The 20477-nt window shown below is 41.7% G+C and overlaps 1 protein-coding gene across 1 annotated transcript in view; it reads right to left on the bottom strand.

Moving 5' to 3' along the window:
- Nucleotides 1–20477, bottom strand: part of VAMP4 (vesicle associated membrane protein 4) — a 48389-nt gene that overhangs the window by 5912 nt on the left and 22000 nt on the right. The window contains exons 5-7 of the mRNA XM_068239900.1: nucleotides 6063–6163; nucleotides 2590–2669; nucleotides 1585–1636 (exon numbers count right to left, since the gene is read on the bottom strand). Of these exons, the coding sequence (XP_068096001.1) occupies nucleotides 1585–1636; nucleotides 2590–2669; nucleotides 6063–6163 (233 nt within the window). The remainder of the gene's footprint in view (nucleotides 1–1584; nucleotides 1637–2589; nucleotides 2670–6062; nucleotides 6164–20477) is intronic.

The following is a 20477-nucleotide window of genomic DNA, read 5'->3' as shown; positions in this document are numbered from 1 at the left end:
AATTTAATGCATCTTAGAACTGGGCCAATGAAGTGCACATGTGAATTTAATTGGTCAATATATAGACTTTAAAGGGACCCTGAGCAGTGCCTTAAATTAAAAGATTACACTTGCCTGGGGCTTCCTCCAGTCCACCGTAGGCGGCGAGGTCCCCCGGAGTTGTACCGGCTCCTCTCCGTGGGCTTCCGCCGACCCCGTTACCAGTGACACCCGGGCCGACTGTCGGGCTGGCTCTTCCTGGTTTCTGACGCATGGTGTCATCACGCCGGCTAAATCGCGTCATCACGCCGGCCGACGTGAAAGGTCTGCGCATGCACGGTTTTCTAACACTAAACCGCGCATGCGCAGACCTGTCACGCTGGCCGTCGTGATGATGCGAATCGGCTGGCGTGTTGAAACCATGTGGGAGCCGGAGGAGGCACACGGAGCAGAGTCAGGAGGACACCGGGGGACCTCACCGCCTACGGTGGGCTGGAGGAAGCCCCAGGTAAGTGTAATCTTAATTTAAGGCACTGCTCAGGGTCCCTTTAAGGGCTTGTTTCCATATAGCGCGCTTTCATGTGCGCTTATGGTAACACGATCGCATGGACAGCAGACTGCACTGCCTGCCGTTTCCATTCATGCACCACAATTCTGCGCTGAATCGCTGCTCAAGGTTTGCTGCATTTCGGGGCACTGCAGCCCGCAATCCCATTCAGTAATTAATGGGATCACGAGCCCCCACCCACCCAGAGTGACGCACAGAGCAGAGCCACAGGGCTCTGCGGTTTAATGGACACGAGCTCTTAGTGATAAACCCTCAAAGTTACATTAAAAACTGGTACAGGTTATGAATCACTTCATAAATTATCCAAACAAAAGAGGGTGTTTCAGCGACCAGTGTAACCTTAGCAACATCAGTCACATGACTGCAAATTACTACATACATACATACATACATATATTAAGAAGAAGTGAGTAAAGAGAGCAGGAAGGAAAAATATTTCCACACTGTTTTTAACCTAAAAACTTTGTCTTTTAGAAAGGAATGTGGGAGGGAGCCAGGAACAAGGGTAAAGAGATGGGCGAGTGTAATGCAGATATAAGGAAGAAGATTTTCAGTCTTAAACAGCAGGACATAATATCCATAAACAGGAAGTGGTAATAACTTCTGTATTATTTGAAAAACATTTGGTTTTCCTTAAAATTAGTAGTGTGTGCCACTGTAATTTCCATTCACTTTACTAATCAAGTAAAATTTTAATAAAATATATAAATCAGTTTGTAAACTAAAATACCTAGAAAGATTGAACAAAACACTATTCTTTCTGTTAAAATGGGACTCCTAACATGGCTTTTACTTTTTACTACTGAGTGAAAAGTATTACCCTTCACATCATGGTTGTCTTGGCAAACAGTAAAGGGAAATCTTTATATTGGGAACAAAAACAGCAATAAAATCAATTTTTGTAAGAGCGAAAAAATGTTAGATCATCATCGGGTTTTTAGAGCTTTGTCTGTCTCCACTGGAAAGAAGGGGGGAATCTCTGAAACACATAGATAGCAACAGAAGTCTACAAAAGAAAAAATGTACTACATACTTACCAATAATCACTAGCAGAATGAGAACAAATACCAAGGCCACTATTGCTTTCATCTGCAAACACAATGAAACATAAGGGAACAACAAAATTAATATTGGTCAAGGTGATGTAAAATACAGCAGTGAGGGGAAATCTTGCGCTTATAGTAGTTGGTTAGGGCTTGTGATGTGTACTCTCCTGCTGCTTCTCAGCCCGGCTGCAAATCTTGAAGAGGATAAAAGGAAGAGAAGGAAGTTCTAGTAGGAAAACACTTTGCTTTAATAACACACAATGCAATAAATTGCATTTACTGTAATAAAAAATGTACATGCATCTCATGGGCCTCTGGCCCTTAAAAACAAGAGTGCAGCCTTTCACAACCGCTGTGGCTAGCAGCAGTTTGGGTCCCAGCAGTAGAAAGAGACCCCGGGATCACACCCTGTACTTTCTTGTGCCAGTGACATCACTATGTGTTTCTTGCATGTCCACGCCTTCGTCAGGTACCTGACGAGGCAACAATCTTGGATTTAAGGGGCAAACGCCCATGAGATGCATACACATTTTTATTACAGTAAGTGAATGTATTTCTTTGTGTGTTAATAAAGCATTTTTTACTATTAGAGTACTACTCCTCCTCTTCCTTTATATGATGTAAAGTTATTTTTAGTGTAACATTGTTGTAAATTATAAATGAAGGAATCCAGTACCCGACTAAAAAGTGTCTCATTATTGATGTTTGTTATATTATATTACATAAATAGGGTTACCAGCACCAGCAGATCGGCTCTTTAAGATCCTTGAAGGTTCTGGGCAAAGTACCGCGATCGCTTAACTTCCCGTTCGAGCCGGTCGTGTGCCATCGCACATACACACGGGCCGAAAGATGGATCATGGAACGCTCATTGTCAGAGGGACGTTGCTGGATCCATCTTCCTCTGTCGTGTGGTGAGTATTTAACTTTACACACATATACACTGTTGATACACAGACAGGTTGGTCAGATGTGACATTTTTGATACACACTCACCTTACATTCACGCCACCACATTTGTCTCCTAAGTTGTCTTGATCTACTGCTGAAAGCTGTCGCATTATCTGATAAGCTTTCTGGAGGAATATAAATTGAAACGTATAAAAGGTAGAACATAGTAAATAAAAAGAAAAACACCGGACATGTAAAGTTGTTAGTATTTGCTTCCTTTTCTGCAAAAATGCAAAACACATGCCAAAACGAACACCAAAATAAATTCAAAAACACACAGTATATTGACGGACACAGCAGATCAGTTAAAAACATACAATGCATCTGCTGTGACCATACACATTGCCAGTCCAATATCTAACTGAAAATACCTAGTGGTAACATCAATCTCTATTATCCCACCAATTTCCAACTGGGAACTGATCAATCATTTGCTGAGATTAGGTAATTATTGACCTGCGCATGGCTTGCTTAACTCCGGTAAGAGGATCATAGTGACGAGACATCAGATATATCTGCCAATGCTCTGATTTATTCTTTGCAACGTTGAATGAGTATCTGAAAGTGGCTTAAGGTTCTTCAAGTTCCTTAAATTGAGGGTCCAAGCATAATGGAAAAAAAAAGATCCACTTACCTGGGGCTTCCTCCAGCCCATGGCAGCCGCCCTGTGCCCTCGCTGCAGCTCCGGAGGCTCCTGGCCTTCTCCGCTGCAAAACCCCGACCTCGTCCTGACGTCAGCCGTACTGACGGTGGAGCGCAGAAGACACCGTTCTGCAGCGGAGAAGACCGGGAGCCTCCGGAGCTGCGGCGAGGGCACAGGACGGCTGCCACGGCGGGAGGAAGCCCCGGGTAGTCCAGACGCTTCCTGCATCCTTCTCATCCCCGCCGTTGCAGTGCACACACCCCCAAAACATGTCCAGCAAGAGTTTGTCGGGTGCGTTATCGCGGTCACCCTTTCTGCCATGTACAAGCATGGCTGTATTGCACCTGCAAGAGTACAGCTGTGCCTGTGCAGTAAGCCAGAGCTGCTTGTGCATGAGCAACTACTGCATGCAAAGTACAGCCATGCATGAAGAAGAAAACAGCTGCAAGCTTCCAAAGGATCCCAGGCAGCGGCTGTAGGGTCGAGGAGGACACAGGAATTCCCTCCATCTAGGTAAGTAACTGTTTTTTCCTGCAGGTTTCATCTTGGGTTTACTTTAAATAGGAGAATCCTCCCTAAAGAATATTTCAGATATTATTTGCATTAAAGCAAAACTCCAGACAAACATTTTTGGGGGGACAGAGCAGAAATAATTTCTGACAGATTACTCTCTTTTCCCCCATCTTGGAGAATCTTTAACACTTTCTGTCCCAACAGGTAGTGGTTGAATTTCTTCAAATGGGACACCACAAATAAATGAAGCCCTTGTTAATAGATTGTGTTAAGTAAAAACCTGTTGAATATTTTTATTTGTTTGTTTTCTTAATTTCAGTGCCTGGAATCACCAGGGCTCATATTCAAGCCACAGATGTCCCAGTCAAAAAAATCTAATTTTCTAGCACATCCCCATTTTTAAAAAAAAAAAAAAAAAAAAAAAAGGTTAGTTCCACAAAAATAAAGGATATTTTAAGACCTTGTTGAAGTGTAACTGTCGGGCATAAAATCAATTCTTTATTTTTATCTTGTAAACAAGTAATAAGGATGCGAACTAGGCAATCCAAATGTAAAAAATTGGTATACAAAAAGGAAGTTGCAGGGCATGCTGGGTTCTCCTTTTTTTGCTTCTCTACTTCCCCTCAGACTTAACTAATGCAGCCTGATTGGCTGAAGCCTATTTCCCTCCTGTTTTCTCCTCCAACACCTCTGTTCCTCTCTGATTGGTCAATATTTCTCATGCTGAGACAATGCACTTTCTATAGTGAAGGGCAGGCAAATCAGGCAGAGGAGAGTAAGGAAGGAAATGACATCAGGATTGGCTTCAAAATAGAAACAGTTAAAATTGGAAATGCTAAGAAGGATTTTCTCTTTTTTTTTTTTTACTGTAGAAAAATCACTAAAATCAAAATGTGGACAGTGCAATACATCCTATATAATAATTAGCCTGTGTCGCTGCTTCCAGCAGTTTGTAGCGTCCCTGTTATTTTGTTACTGAACATGTGCGCAGTAACGGACAGCTGGGAGGGACCAGGGAGCGATGTGGGCGGGCAGTTGCGTGCTCGCGGCGGGTGCGCGCGGCGGGTGCACACACATGCGCAGTGACTGGCGCCGGCAATAAAAAAGACCTAGAGCCCGTTTTTAAACGAGCTTGGGTCTACTAGTATGTTATGTAAGTAGAGCAAGTATGTATCTACTTATATAAGTGTGTTTTTTTTCTGAGATAGTATGGCTGACAGCTCCTCTTTAAGAGCTAGTGTCTGTATAGGAAAAAAAACAAAACAAAAAATGCCACTCCTCTGCACTTCAGAGGTACCCCTTTGCTAAAGAAGTTGGTGAGGACATCAGTCATTGGGGTTCAGTCTCCTCCTTCCATACGCATTGACCTCCACACTGGTGCAATGGTCAGAGGAGGATGTCACACGGAGGAACGTCTGTTCTTTGTCTAACAAAGGACTTTAAGTCATGACATGCAGGAAAGGAGATTTGACCAGTTGTTTAGAAGGGTTCTTCACAGTAAGAGTGGTTAAGATGCTGAAATTATTTTACCACTAGATATAGTTCCGTCAACTTGTATGTTTGCATTTAGAAAGTGCTTGGATGTTTTCCTTACTTAGAGAGCCATCCACAGGTGGGAAATGGTGATCCCTTGATCAAATGAGGGAGAGATTTTATGCCCTTGTGGCTTTTCTTTACTTTGAACTGAGGTGCAGCGAGACTGAAAAGGTTGAACTTGACGGATAATGGTCTTTTTTTCAGCCCTGATGACTAAGTAACTCAAATTACAGAATAACCAGGAAGCCTCTTAGGTACAAAGGAGGGTCTTTTGTCAGTGCATGGATCACAGAAGGATAAGTAAAGCTGCTTGTGTTTTAAAGAAAACCTGAACTGAAAATGAAAAGTCAAAATAAACATACACAACTCATACTTGCCTCCCATGTAGTCTACACCTCAATCTCTTTTTCCTCTCCTGCGTCCTGTTTGTCCACTGTGATCAATGGAATTCTCCGTCCTCCATTTTGAAAATGCCCATTACACCATAACAGCTTTCTGGTCAGCACACAGTTAAACTGTAACATCGCCCACTTGAGCCATAGGGAAACATGGACACATCAGTTCTCCTCTCAGCTGTAACTGACAGCAACTGATATATTTCAGTTCTGACAAAATGTTGTCAGAACTGGAAGGGATCATTGTCAGAAGAAAACGGAGAGCTTCTGAGAGGAACTGATGGCAAGGTAACTATGTATTGTTCATTTGAAGTTACCTCATGTGTTTATTTTAAATAATTTTACTCAGTACAGGTTCTCTAAGTTTATTTTTATTTTTTGAAAATGTTTAGATCCACTTTAAGCATTTTCTCTTCTACATTTGTTCTTACCTGACTTGTCCTGCAGCTCATCCAGCCTTTCTCCTCGTTCTATTACCTTGGTGATATTTTCTTGCATAACATCAATCACCTCGTCCACTTGATTCTGTACACTGGAAATAGACACAATTTGTTCATCACAGAACATGCAACTCAGCTGGGACTCATATGCATTTTAAAGGCTAAGTATTGCACAACGGTCTACTCTTTTTTATTGAACTCTGTTTTTGTGTTTTGATTAATGTGGTTCTCTTAAAGCTACTGAAAGCTAGACTGCAATATAAACATAAGTATCTAGTGTAACTAAATTATCCACTGAATATATTTGCTGGACTAGAAACAGGAATCAGATTCCCATAACAAAATTTTCATAAGAAAAGGAATGCTTATATAAAACATGAAAAAACAAATGACAAATAAAAATAAATACAGAACATTTTCAAGAGGATTTAATTTGATATTTTAATTTCAATTGCATTTCCTCCATGCTAACCTAAAACAACTTCAGTGATCTCCTTCTGTTAACCAAAGGGAACCTCCAGCCATATCTCCCTGGATTTAATCATCTTCCACATGCATTTTCCAATAAGCAAAATCACATAAGATAAAACACGAAGTGGATTGAATTTAAAATAACAACACTTAATACATCACACATGTTTCCCCCCATTCCCTGTAGATTGTAAGCTTGCAAGGGCAGGGCTCTCTCCTCCTTTTGTGTCTTGGAAAACATTATACATTTTATTCATCATGTTACTTTATTACTGTCATTACCAATTCTGTATTTTGTATGCTGTATCATTTTTAGTATTTTGTCACTAATTATGTATCTTGTATATTAGTGTACACCATTGTCTGTATTATGTACCCCATTGTTTGTTTCTTACTTTGTACAATGCCACGGAATATGTTGGCACTTTATTAACCAATAATAATAACAATAATGTGATAAGTATTAGTACTCTAATGAAAATGAAGGAATAAAAGTATTATTTTACTTTTCATATGCTGTAATTTTATGTTTGCTGTCTGGTGGAGTGTACCTCCATATGCTGGTTGGCTTGTGTCACTTGCCAGGCAACTCCTTCCTCCAGCCCCTCCCTCCTGAATATGCCAATTAGCTGTGGGAGTGCGCACCTACCCAAGATTATGTCTCCCTGTGACACTGTGTGACCCTGAGCATTTATCTTTTATAAGAAAAATAAAAAAAGATCCAGGAGGAGGGCTTTAGGGGGAGGTATGCGACTACCACTGTGAGCTGCCCAAAGCGGAGTGGCTAAATACATGAAGAGATGTCACGTTATTTTTTTTTAAAGGAGTTAAATACAGTACAGCCATAATTATAAATACCAAAAGAGACAATAAGGGTAAATGTTAAAAGTACTTCCACTTTAACTAACTCATAATCATGTGCTAGTTTGTGAGTATCTGACTGTCTGTTTATAATCATGTGCAGGGTCATTGCTGCCCATTTTAGTGCCCCAGTCAAGGACCTTTTGCTTCTTCATATCTTGTGAATAGGACGTTTGTAGCCTTCTTTAGTTTTGCAGAATCCAATAACAAACTGATTGGTTATATACAGTAATGATGTTATTCTACCAAGGATACATAAATTACCAATGGTTCAAGCTCACGAGATCCACATAACAAACCCTTCATAGAATTGTTATAAGGATTGTGTAGGCACTTTACAAAAAGACAAAAATTTAGGTACAGCCTTGGTCTTTACAGATCAAAATGCTGAGGCGCAAATCCAGAATATCTGAAGTTGCAATAATTAAAATAAACCAAATGTAACCACTTAAGCCCAACTGGATGAACGTTCTCATCCAGTTGGGCTGCGCGCGCACTCCCGCATGCCGCGCATGCTCCCGACACCGGCCTTTAGCCCAGCGATCGATGAATGGGATAATAGATCCCATTCATTGATCGAAGCCCCCCGCAGAAAAACCGACAGCCTCTAATCAGAGGCTGTGTTTTTTTCTGAGTTACAAAAAGTTCCCCTTCTTCATTCTTCTTCCTGGAAGCGTACGATCACGCTTCCAGGACTTTTTCACTGTGGCCATCTTGTGGCCAAATAGTAAAACTACACACACCCATTTTTTTTTATAAATATACTTTTTTTTTTTACATTTAAAATTAGCTGTTTACCTCCCACACCAAAAATTACCCACATACAATTTTTAATACAAAAAAAAAAAAATGACAATTTAAAAAACAAAAAAAACAAATAGTTACTTTAAGGGTCTGAACTTTTTACATATGCATGTCAAAGCAGTATATTAATATCATTTTTTAAATTATGGGCTTGTAAATAGATATGGATGCAAATCGAAAAAATGCACCTTTATTTCCAAATAAAATAACGGCACCATAGATTGTGATAGGGACATAATTTAAATTGTGTAATAAGCAGGACACATGGGCAAATAAAATACATGGGTTTTAATTACGGTAGCATGTATTAATTTCAAACTATAATGGCCAAAAAATGAGAAATAATTATTTTTTTTCCATTTCTTTCTTAATATTCCTGTTAAAATGGATTTAGAATAAAATAAGGCTTAGCAAAATGTATCACCCAAAGAAAGCCTAGTTGGTGGCGGAAAAAACAAGATATAGACTAATTCATTGTGATGAGTAGTGATAAAGTTATTGGAAAATGAATGGAGGTGAAAGTTGCTCAGATGCAAAAAAACAAACAAACAACCCTTCTGGCTTAAGTGGTTAAAATGATTACAGCATAATTAGTAGCACTTGCCATATCACTGTTATACTAGTCAAGCCTCTGTCACAGTCACTAATGTGCTTAGTATGGCAGCGGCTATTTCCAAGTGTCTATGAGCGTGTGCTGAGGCGTACGTTTGCAAGGAGGTGCGTATTGGCATGCGCTGTGACTTAGGAAGTCTCAGGCTGAAAGGTATGGACTTACTACGCATGTGCCAGAGTTCGTGTGTGCACATCTATATGCATTTGTGCCAAAAAGGCCAAATTAAACCAAGGAGTGCCACTAGCAAGTTGCTGTAGTATTGCAGTTAGTGTGTTTGTTCCAGTGACTTGACTTGTGTTTGCCCTGTTTGAAGCTGATCTTCACTAGTCTGAGAATCCGATCTGTTGCCGACCTCTGATTTGTCCAACTATCTGCACTGGCACAGACTCTGGATTGTCAGAGAATCCAATTTTGTTGCCGACTTTTGCTCTGTCAGTTTGTCTGCTCTGTTGCCAAATTCTATTCTGTTGAAGAACTTTGCTGCTTGCTGTTACTGAACCTGCTACTGGGAATCCTGCTACTCCTGTTGTCAGAACTAGTCATCCAAGAACTGTCCAGTCTACCATCTGGTTCACAGCCTGTGGAGGAGTCCACCTGCCATTGGACTAGCTTCCTGCTGGAGCACCAACCATGCTCTCCTGCCCTTTGCTGTCCGCTGGTCTCTGTTCCCACACTAGGGACAGCTGACAGTGACTTGCATGAGAAGCTGCCCTCATCTAAGCAGTTCTACAAGATCCAGGCACGTGGTATTCTGTAACCTAATATCTACAGCCAAAAGATTTATACCGCTGAGGCAGCTTCTATCATGTCCACCTTGTACAAAACAAGTGGCTGCTATGACAGACTCTATTAATTAACTGCAATCTGGTTATATGGCCCTGGAAGGTCGGATAAAACTTAATGTACCTGGCAGTTCCAGCAGCTGCTGCAGGCCCTCCTAAGCTTCTAGCCTAGCAGATATACAATACAATAACATTTCTATAGCGCCTTTCTCCCATAGGACTCAAAGCGCTTAGGCTCTCTCAGATTCAGTAATTGGTAGTAGGATGAAGTATTCACACAACAAAAGTTAGAATTCTGCAAATGCCAAACTGAACAGGTGGGTTTTCAGTCTGGATTTAAACACGGCCAGGGATGGAGCTGTCCTGATCTGTTGAGGTAGGGAGTTCCAAAATGTAGGGGCAGCATGACAGAAGGCTCTGGGACCAAAAGTTTCCAAGTGGACTCTGGGTATGACTAGATTATTAGAACCTATGGATCTGAGAATGCGGGGATTGCTACGCAGCTGCAACATTTCTTTCATGTAACCAGGGCCCAGATTATTCAGGGATTTAAATGTCAGTAGGCCGATCTTGAATAGGACCCTCCATTCTATAGGTAGCCAGTGAAGGGAGTGCAGGACTGGCGTTATGTGGCAGTGACGGGGTTGGTTGGTTAGCAGTCTGGCAGCAGTATTCTGTATCAGCTGTAGGCGGTACAAGACCTTTTTTGTAAGGCCAGTGTAGAGAGCATTACAGTAGTCCAGTCGGGATGTGATGAAGGCATGGACTACGGTTGGCAGATCTTCTGGGGGGATGAGGTGCTTGATTTTTGCAATGTTCTTCAGGTGAAAATAGGATGATTTCACCACAGCAGAGATTTGAGTTCTGAAGTTTAAATTCCCATCAATTAGAACTCCCAGGCTACGCACATGATCAGAGCTGCGTAGATCCGTGCCTCCTATTCCCAGTGATGAAGACTGTAAGTTAAGTTGTTTTGTTATCATGCTCTGCCCTCCAATCAGAAGGACTTCAGTTTTGTCTGCATTTAGTTTCAGCCAGTTGTCATTCATCCATTGCTGTAGTTCACGTAAGCAGGCGTTTATAGTTAGAGTTGGGTCTGTCACACCAGGCTTGAAGGAAAGATATAGTTGGGTGTCGTCTGCATAGCAGTGGTATGTCAGGCCATGTTTTTGGATTAGTTTTCCAAGCGGTAACATGTAAATTGTGAAAAGCAGGGGAGAGAGGATGGAGCCCTGGGGCACCCCATACTTAAGTGATACAGGGGTGGACAGGAAGGGCCCCATAGACACTTTGTGGGTTCTGCCACTCAAGAAGGATTGGAACCACTGAAGAACTATGCCATCAATGCCGCAGTATTCCTGTAGCCTGTTTATCAAGATGTCATGGTCAACTGTATCAAAGGCTGCAGAAAGGTCTAGCAGTATGAGGATCGAGCACTCTCCTCTGTCTCTTGCCATTAGCAGGTGGTTGCATATTTGGATGAGGGCAGTTTCAGTGCTGTGGTGTTTCCTGAAGCCAGACTGGAATGGGTCATAACTGTTGTTTTGTAGGATTTTGGCTTCTAGCTGGAGGTAAACAGCTTTTTCAATTAGCTTGCCCTGAAAGGGGAGGTTAGAGACAGGTCTGTAGCTGGTCATTGCATCTGGGTCCAGGGAGGGTTTTTTGAGGAGAGGCCTGATGATTGCTTCCTTCAGTAAAGCAGGAAATATCCCTGATTGTAAGGAACAGTTAACAATTTTGAGGAATACCGGTACGAACAGGTCGGGGCATTTCAACATGAACTGTGTTGGGCCAGGATCCAGGTCACAGATAGTTAGGCGGAGGTGAAGGAGGATGCTTGATGTGACTTCATCAATTTGAAGATATCAATCCACCAGCAACTCTGCCATCAGCTGCTAACTCTGCACCAGAACCCAGAGTGCTGATTCCAGAACGGTCCTCTGGAGATCGGGCCAAGTACAGAGCCTTCAAGAATTGCTGAAATTTATATTTATCTCTGTAACCAAGGACTTTTTTCACTTAAAAAAGACCTGTGTGGGGTTAATCTATGTAGTGTGCCTCCCCTGCAGATGTTTTCCTAGGCCTATGACTTAAAACAGTCCTGAACATGTTTCACTTCTGCTTACTGAGTAGAATAATACAGAATGGAGAAGAGAGGGAGTGTCAGAGTTTATTTCCCTGAACTTGAAGTGCTTCCTTTTGGTGTCTAGACAAGATACTAAAAAGTAGAGCTACTCCTTTTCCAACAAAGATCATGATCGTTAATTTATGGTAAATTAGGACATTTCTATCAGTAACAGATGGCCTATAAAGTAGATAAATTAGTAGTAGATTGGTGAACATGCCGGACTTGCTCCATTCCACAATGTGATGTCATAACCACCCTCTGCATTGATGCTGGGGTAGAAGTGCCCTTGGCCTGGCAGCCTGAGATAATGCTGAACGTGATGACATTATATGCATGTATGAGCCCACAGCAGGGATACGCAACAACAGCAGGGCTGTGGAGTCTGAATTTCAGAGTCGGAGCAAATTTGGGTACCTGGAGTCAGAGTTGGAGTCGGAGTCAGTGGTTTCATAAACTGAGGAGTCTGAGTCGGATGATTTTTTCACCAAATCCACAGCCCTGGTAAGTATAAGACTATGGAGTCGGAGTTGAGGAGCTATTTTGGGTACCTGGAGTCGGAGGTTTCATAAACTGAGGAGTCGGAGTTGGATGATTTTTGTACCGACTCCACAGCCCTGAACAACAGGCGAGGGCAGTGTGAAAAAAATCTCTAAAAGAAAGTGATGGCAGTACGTAATGAAGGAGGATAGCAAGGATATACTCTGATGCAGCGTTACAGTCTTTCAGGGAGATATAGGTTTCCTTCACATATATTACTTTGCTTTGTACACTATCTTTCTAATATCATCTGCGCATTAGGATTCAAATAGGAAGTGGGAGTGTCAGCCATGAGAGCCGGTTAGGCTCTTCTGCAAAGCACACAACTCTCACTAACCAACTATTAGAGCCTGTTGACAGGAGATAGCAGAGTGATGATCTCAACTGTGAGCCAATGCCCTTTACCTGTCCAATCAATATGATTTAATGAGCAAGTCAAGAAAAGTGAATGTGACCAGTTTGACATCTACGCCAAGGGAAACATAGATCAAAGTGCAGGTGTAACAAAAGTGTATGTATCGCTCCCTAAAGTCTGGACTTATTAACAACTTACATGTCAGGTCATTAAACAAAAGTAGAAAAATAACAGTTTAGGGGTTTTCCCAGTGACTCGTGAATTTCTTAAACTAAAACAGAGGCATGTAAACTTCATCCTATTTAAAGCAAGTAGATCACATTCACTCAGGAGAGGAAATATTTGCCTATGTGCATTTTGCAGAGTTACTGCACCCTGGCTTAGAGCTGAAAGGTGCTTCTATTTGGTGACTAAAAGTCAAAGGTCAAATACCAGCTTTAGAATAAGGAAAGTAGGAAGAACTTGTCCTTTGATTTATCTCTTTCACAGTTTCCTTTGAACACCAACTGTCAAGTTTGACTGCTCTTTCAAGTAGCTGCCACTAGTATATTAACCATTTAGATGGAGTATGGTAACCGTGAACAAAATACTGTCCTAACATGCAAATTAAACAGATGACACTTTATTGATCAAGTTCAAAACATCCGCTTGTTGGGATACATTTTGGTGCATGACTAGAATTTAGTCTTTAGAGAATCTGAAGCTCTAGCGATCGCTGGTGCACAAATTAGTCGCTGCACGCCGCTAAAGCCCTGATTCATGTTACAACACTGAAGTTTGTATATGTATGGCAACTGGAAACCAAGGGGTTGATTCACAAACAAGCGCTGCTCCAGCACCGCTTATTAAAAAACAATTTGCGGCCACTATGCACTCTACACTTGCTCTTTGCAGCGTAGCGTGCCATACTTAGTTACATGCTTACATTGCTTACATAGCAACAAATGCTCCTTTAAATACTGGCCGATGCTGTGAAGTATCTGCTATTTGAAGTAGTAGCGGTCGTGCTAGTGCAGTATCACGGTTGCAATACTTCACAGTAGTGGGCAGTATTTAGGCTTGCTATGGCAGTAAGTAAGGCATGTAAGGCATGCTATGCTGCAAGTAGTGAGGTTAGCGTGGATAGCGGCCGCAAATTGTTTTTTAACGAGCACTGCTGGAGCAGCGCTCGTTTGTGAATCAACCCTTATGCGCCTTATTCATATTTGTATTGCTTGTTGATTTCACTCTCTTTAATTAAACAAAAAAGAGAGAGATCACAAGGTATAGTTGAGAAAAGTAAGATTGGAGATGCAATGTAAAGCAATTTCATTCACTTGATTTAAGGTTTTAACCAACATCATAAGAATAGTAGCTAGAATTGTACCGCTTGCTATGTGCAACACTGCCAACACATTTTTGAGCAAGAAAAGAATGGTAAGAAGAGGAATGGGTTAAGGGTGGCACAGATGTTTTTGAGCAGTGAATTATTCACAGCTCTGCAACTGGAAAAACATCCTGCTTTGACTCAGTCACAGAGGGGAATTTATTTGTATTCTGCGTAGTTCTTCCAAATGACAGACATGGAGGATTACTATGAGAGGATCTGTAACAGAATAGCTGCTCTGGCTGAGGACACCATACTAACAAATCTTCCTGCAGGATAAGATTCCTTTGTACGTTAAAATAGCAGAACACATTTATACAATGACCCATATAAAACAAGGCATCTGCTATCATTTACCAAGTAGCCTATCCTCACAGAAGTGAAATGAACGCTGTAAAATCCTAGTCATAATTTGCAACTCTACCTTTATGTGAATTTTCAGCATGGCTGTCGAGTAGAAAGTAATTATTGGCTATCTGAAGCTGAAATTAAATTCGGCAAAAACAAGTGTAATGAAAAAAAAAATGTGAAAACGCCCTATTTCACACATAACCGTCATAATAAAGTACTTCTCTGCTGTGTTATTATGCTACTACATACATCATATTAATCCTGATTATACTACATGACAAAGAAAAGTGTTTTTTTTTATTTTTTATTTAAGCTATAATATGTTTAAAAAAGTGTAAACACATGTAACTACCTTACTTGTCTCAAGGAATACATTAATTTTATATATTATTCAAGGTGACCAGCGATAAAGCAAATATACACATTAAGGGCTTGTTCACACTACGGGCGTTTTTGCCCTTTTTTCAAGTGCAGGCGATTTTCAAAATCGCCCATGAAACGCTTGTGCAATGAATCTCTATGAGAAGGTTCATATCATCACATTGCGCCCACTTTGTGGTCAGCAAAGCAGAGCCTGTACCATTTTTGGGGGCGTTTTTGCCAGGGGAGCGCACAAACACAAAACGCTTGCATTTGCGTTTTCGATTTTAGGTATGAATGAGGCCTTACACTTAGTTGGGGCTTCTCCAGTTACCTGTAGTCCGTGTGCTCAATCGCTGTAATGGAGTCCAGGGTCCAGCCCAGTCACGCTCCACTGCGCATACGCGCCCTGATCGTCGCCGGGACTGTTCTGCCCAAGCGCAATTACAGTCTTTGGGCTCTGCACAGGCCCAGAACGCTCTCTGGCTATGGGAGCGTGGTGGGGGAGTGGCTGGGTCTGTCCATGCACAGTGGAGAACAGCTGGGACAGTCAGGGAGTTTGGCAATTGAGCACATGGACTACAGGGGGCTGGAGGAAGGCCCAGGTAAGTATACATCCTTATACTTACATTATCTCAGATACACTTGTATGGGCTTATTGTTTATAGAATTTAATCAGCATTATACGGTACTACTATATCCTACAAATATATGTACCTCTTTAAAAAGCTCATAATTAAATAATTATAAAAATTCAGCAATACCACACCTATGAAACACTGCAAAAACTATCAAACCAAGACACTGACACACTAAAATTAAATGGCATTGGGTTAAGAGAACTGAATTTGAAGGGAAGAGCTCTGGGTAACAAGCAATTAGAGTCCAGGAATAAATCTTGATCTGGGCCCAAAGATATGAATTCGAAGACACTTCTCTATATAAGAAATATGTCCTGAGTTGTGCTTTCCTAACGATTTTGTACTAAGGCAATGTAGCCCTTTAAGCTGGAAGCCTGTCTTCAATTTTCTTTTGTTTAATAAAATGCAGAAAGGACTTCCATAAATGGGAAAAAAAACATTCATATTATATATTATAAATCGGCTGGGAAACTCCCTAAGGCAGCAGGAAAAGGATCTTGCAATACTACCAGAACAAAAGCAGGATCTGAGAATAACCAGACATTTACTGCTACAGCAATTTTACCTAAAAGATAAATAATGAAAATTACCCTGCTTTTGCAAGCTTAACTAAACATAAATTAATGATTATTTTCTAGTGCTGTACCCCATGCACAGAGAATTTGAGGGTATAAGTATATAGGTAGGTAAAACATAATTACAAGCTTAAAGTGAACCTAAAGTGAACCAAAAAAAATGAGATTAACTCACCCGGGGCTTCCCACAGCCCCCTGCAGACGATCGGTGCCCTCGCAGCCCTGCTCAGATGCTTCTGCACCCGCCGGCGATGACTTCCGGTTTCGCCGTCACCGGCCGACAGGCATGGGAACGCGAGTGATTGTTCGCGTTCCCAGCCTGTATATCGCCCCCTAAGCTGCTATTGCGACCTCCTGGCATGGGAGTGGTCAGAGTGCCGGAGGAGGTGCTGACAAGGTCCTCATCCACTACAAATACAATGTAATATGAATGCAATTTAAAAATACAAATATACATGAGATAATTGAAATAAATGAGATAAAAAGCAACACAAAAGGAGCAAGACCCTGAATAATAATGCTTAAGGAAGGGGACACTACAATATGTAGGAAATGATTCAAAAATAGGATGGCCAGGGTGGAGGGAAAGGGGGGGGGGGGGGGGGGGGAAGTGAGAGAGGGGGGGATGGAGGATGAGAGGGGAGAAGAGGGGGGGGGGGGGGGAACAAACCACAGCCCCATCAAGGATGGTACACATGAACTGAAGTATTCAGGTAACTATAGCTAGATCCCACCTTGCATTCAGGCCATGCGGAACTCTGGTGCCCAAATTAAAGATCCACATGGCCTCTTTTCGCAATGATCTCTCATATAGGTCGCCTCCTCTTGTGGACGGTACAACCCTCTCGATTTCACAAAATGAAAAGCCCGTCATATCACCCTGATGGACTTCGCAAAAATGTTTAGCTACGTTGGTGATGCTAAGGGTCTGCCAATTAGCTCCCAGGTAGTGCTCCGCTATCCTTTGTCTTAAGGGCCTAGTGGTGCACCCCACGTACTGCAGCGAACAAGCACTGCGGGAAATTAGGTACACCACATAACTCGTGCCACAATTAATACATTGTTTTATTTGATCGCTTCGGCCATTAGAAGCAGAGACAGCAACTTTGGATCTGATGTGTACTCTGCAATATTTGCAGGTGGATACCCCACATCTAAACAATCCAACAGTAGTAAGCCATGTTTTCCCAGAGAAACCTGAGGAAAACAAACTTGGGGACAAAATCTGTCCCAAGGTTGGAGCACGTCTGCTCGCATACCTTATTCCATCCTTCAGGACTTTTGAAAGACCATCATCTGCCTGTAACACTGGGAGATATTTGGCAACTATATTGGTGAACTGTTTATATTCAGAGGAATAAGTAGTAACGAAAATGGGCCTGGAGGGGGGGGGGGTGCAGAATCGCGTGGCCTGGAAAGATTGATTAAGTCTGCTCTGGATTTGTTTGCCACTCTGGTTCTGCCACGCCTAATGCACCATGTGGATACCCTCTTGCCTCCAGACGAGTTTCGACTATATCTAGCTCCTGTTCAAGGTAGCTTGCGTTTGAACAATTACGCTTAGCCCTTGTGAACTCGCCAACGGGTATCCCGCGGATGGTGTGGGTGGGATGGCAACTGTATTAAGACTGTGTTTCCGCTTCATGATTTCCTGTATGTGGTAGTTAAGATCCTGTTCTGTTCATGATCACCTTTTAGCACAGGTCCAGATAGCTGATGGAGTCAACCCCCACAGTATGTGTGAATTGTAGATTCAAATTATTAGTATTAAGGTACTCCATCAGACATCCGACTTGTGTTATGCTGCCCCTCCAAATTAACAGCAGATCCCCCTCTCTCTCTCTCTCCCCCCCCCCCTTTTCCTCCATTCTGGCCATCCTATTTTTGAATCATTTCCTACATATTGTAGAGTGTCCCCTTCCTTAAGCAATATTATTCAGGGTCTTGCTCATTGTGTGTTGCTTTTTATCTCATTTATTTCAATTAACTCATGTATGTTTGTATTTTTAAATTGCATTCATATTAAATTGTATTTGTAGTGGATGAGGACCTTGTCAGCACCTCCTCCTGCACTCTGACCACTTCCATGTTGTGGGGTGGACTTGGGGCGGGCATCTTTGTACTGGCAGTTTTATATATATGTATGTGCTGCCAGTTATGTGTTAGCTATGAATAAGGACGGTTAGTCCGAAACATGTCAGCTATTTAAAGCCTGCCGTGGAGATTTTGGATACGTCCACAATAAAGTTCTATACTTCACTGTTAAGTGCGGACCATCCTTCCTTTTGCCAAATGTTGTTTTAACATGCGACTTTAATATCGCACTGTGAAAAAGACCTTAAAGATAAAGATTTTGTATAAGAGTAAAGAGCTGTCCTTCCTAACACTACACTAACCTTATTGAGCACCTAACACTAACCTGGAAATAACCGTACATGGTAATCTGACTGGCCGAAATGGCAGATGTTGGCTTTCAGCAAACCATGAGTGGGGAAACTGATCCACTGGAAAAGATTATTTTGGCAACTTTGAAGTTAGTGTATGGTATTCATGATAATGTTGCCCAGGGGTGAACAGAGACACTTTACTGAATGCTTCTTCTCTGCTGAAATAATTGGTCAAATAACTGTTTCATGAAAACAGTTTGATGTCTGTACTGGCCCACCCCATCCTCTGCAACTTTTCTTGCTTCGGGATAAAAAGCAACCAACCTCAGAGTAATATGGCCCTGTGCAGATAGCTAAGCAACCATGATAGCCAAGTAAACATGATGACATACTGTATCCTGAAGTAATCAGGAAAGATCATTTCTAGCTACAGTAAGTTAAAAGAAACCTGAGAAAGTGGATGCCAAATACAGGCTATTCCTGTAATTTTTATTGCTCTCCGGTGCTCATTTAATTCTTAATTTTTCATTTTCATTCTGTCTAAAATCCAAGATGGCCACCATCTGCTTCTGGGTCAGTGTCGGCTTCTCCACACAAGCTTCCAGACCCCCCAGGCAGTGAGCAGAGAGAATGGTGGTGTAACCCTTTGAGTCCCTGTTTGAATATGCAAAGATGCAAGTGGTGAAATCACCAAGCATGGCATTTGTAATGTCTCCAGGAAGTTTATCTACGTTGTGGCAAATAAGTAAAGTGTTAAGAAACACTGATGGACAGATTCAGAGCAGCAGAGGCAGTATAAGTAACAGTAAATATAACACGTTTACATGTAAAGGGATGTCTGGATGCCTTCTATTGTTATCAGCTTGTAACAACACAGACATTCCAAGCTGCTCTGCACCACTCTGCTGTTATCTAACAGCCTTTGATGAACTGAAGCCGTAGTACTTCGGTAACTTAACGAACCTCTACCACACATGGGAAAATATTGATGAATTAGCACAGTGAAGTGTAAAATACCGAATGCGGTATTTTAAGGACTGGGATTTTGTTATCGAACACCCTTTGATGAATTGAAGCCATTGTCTGTTGTTAAACAGGGGGCGTTGGCTCGCGCCGAGCTAATTTGTTTGGTCCAGACTCTCACCTCTAGTCGGGGAATTGTTTAATCATATACATTTTTTTTAAATCTTAGTGTACAATATAATATGTTTATTAAATATTTTGCCTAAACATCCCCGATTGGTGGATATCTGGACCGGTACGACCCACCGGTTCCCTGTAAGATGTGGGATATTACTAACCTTGGAAATTGTGCGGTCTTAGCTGTAGCCTTGAAGCTAGATGCCTAATGTTTAAGATTGATGTGGCATTTGGAGAAATAAGATGTCTTTTAAGTAAGGATATTGTTTGTGTTATAATCACTTCTGCAGCATGTGATGCGTTTTTGATTTCTTTGCGTGCATTTGCTCGCATAGTTTTGCGTGCACTTACACTGAGCGTTGATTCCATCTGCAGTCGCTCTAAAGTTAATGACAGGTTAATATGCTTTTGTGAAAACAAACATTGGCCTCAATTCACTAAACTTATCTCCTGTCTTTAATAACTCTTCTAGAGTTGTTACCATGGTGATAAGGCATGTAGTATTCAGGAAACATTTTACCTCAGGCAAGCCTAAAGTTAACTCTTCTGTCTTTAAATTAACTCTCCAATCCTTAAAATAACTCCAGAGTTAAAGACAGGCTGTTAATTAGCTGCATGTGAAAATAACTACAGAGGAGGTAAATTAACTACAGAGGAGGTAAATTAACTACAGAGGAGGTAAATTAACTACAGAGGAGGTAAATTAACTACAGAGGAGGTAAATTAACTACAGGAGAGGTAACTTAAGGAATGAAGAGGTAAGATAACTCTCTCACGTGTGGAGGTAAGTTTTCTCTTGCCTTATTATCTCTAGCATGATCTTAGTGAATTGAGGCCATTGTCTGTTGCAATGGAATGGTAATCCCTTTTTTGCAGGCTGCATATCATTGTCTGCCTTTTCCTGCTGTCAGCCAGTGATTAATTACCATTCACCTGTGTGGGAATCTGCATGTCTGCTCCCATTGGATGACCTCAGTATAAAGGACTGCTTACTGCAGTGCTCGATGGGCTATCATGGTCTCAGATTCAGTCTGT

This window comes from Hyperolius riggenbachi, chromosome 6 (genome assembly GCF_040937935.1).
Source record: "Hyperolius riggenbachi isolate aHypRig1 chromosome 6, aHypRig1.pri, whole genome shotgun sequence".
In the NCBI taxonomy this organism is placed as follows: domain Eukaryota; kingdom Metazoa; phylum Chordata; class Amphibia; order Anura; family Hyperoliidae; genus Hyperolius; species Hyperolius riggenbachi.
The sequence above is the reverse complement of the archived record's forward strand: the minus strand, read 5'-3'. Positions and strand labels throughout refer to the sequence as shown.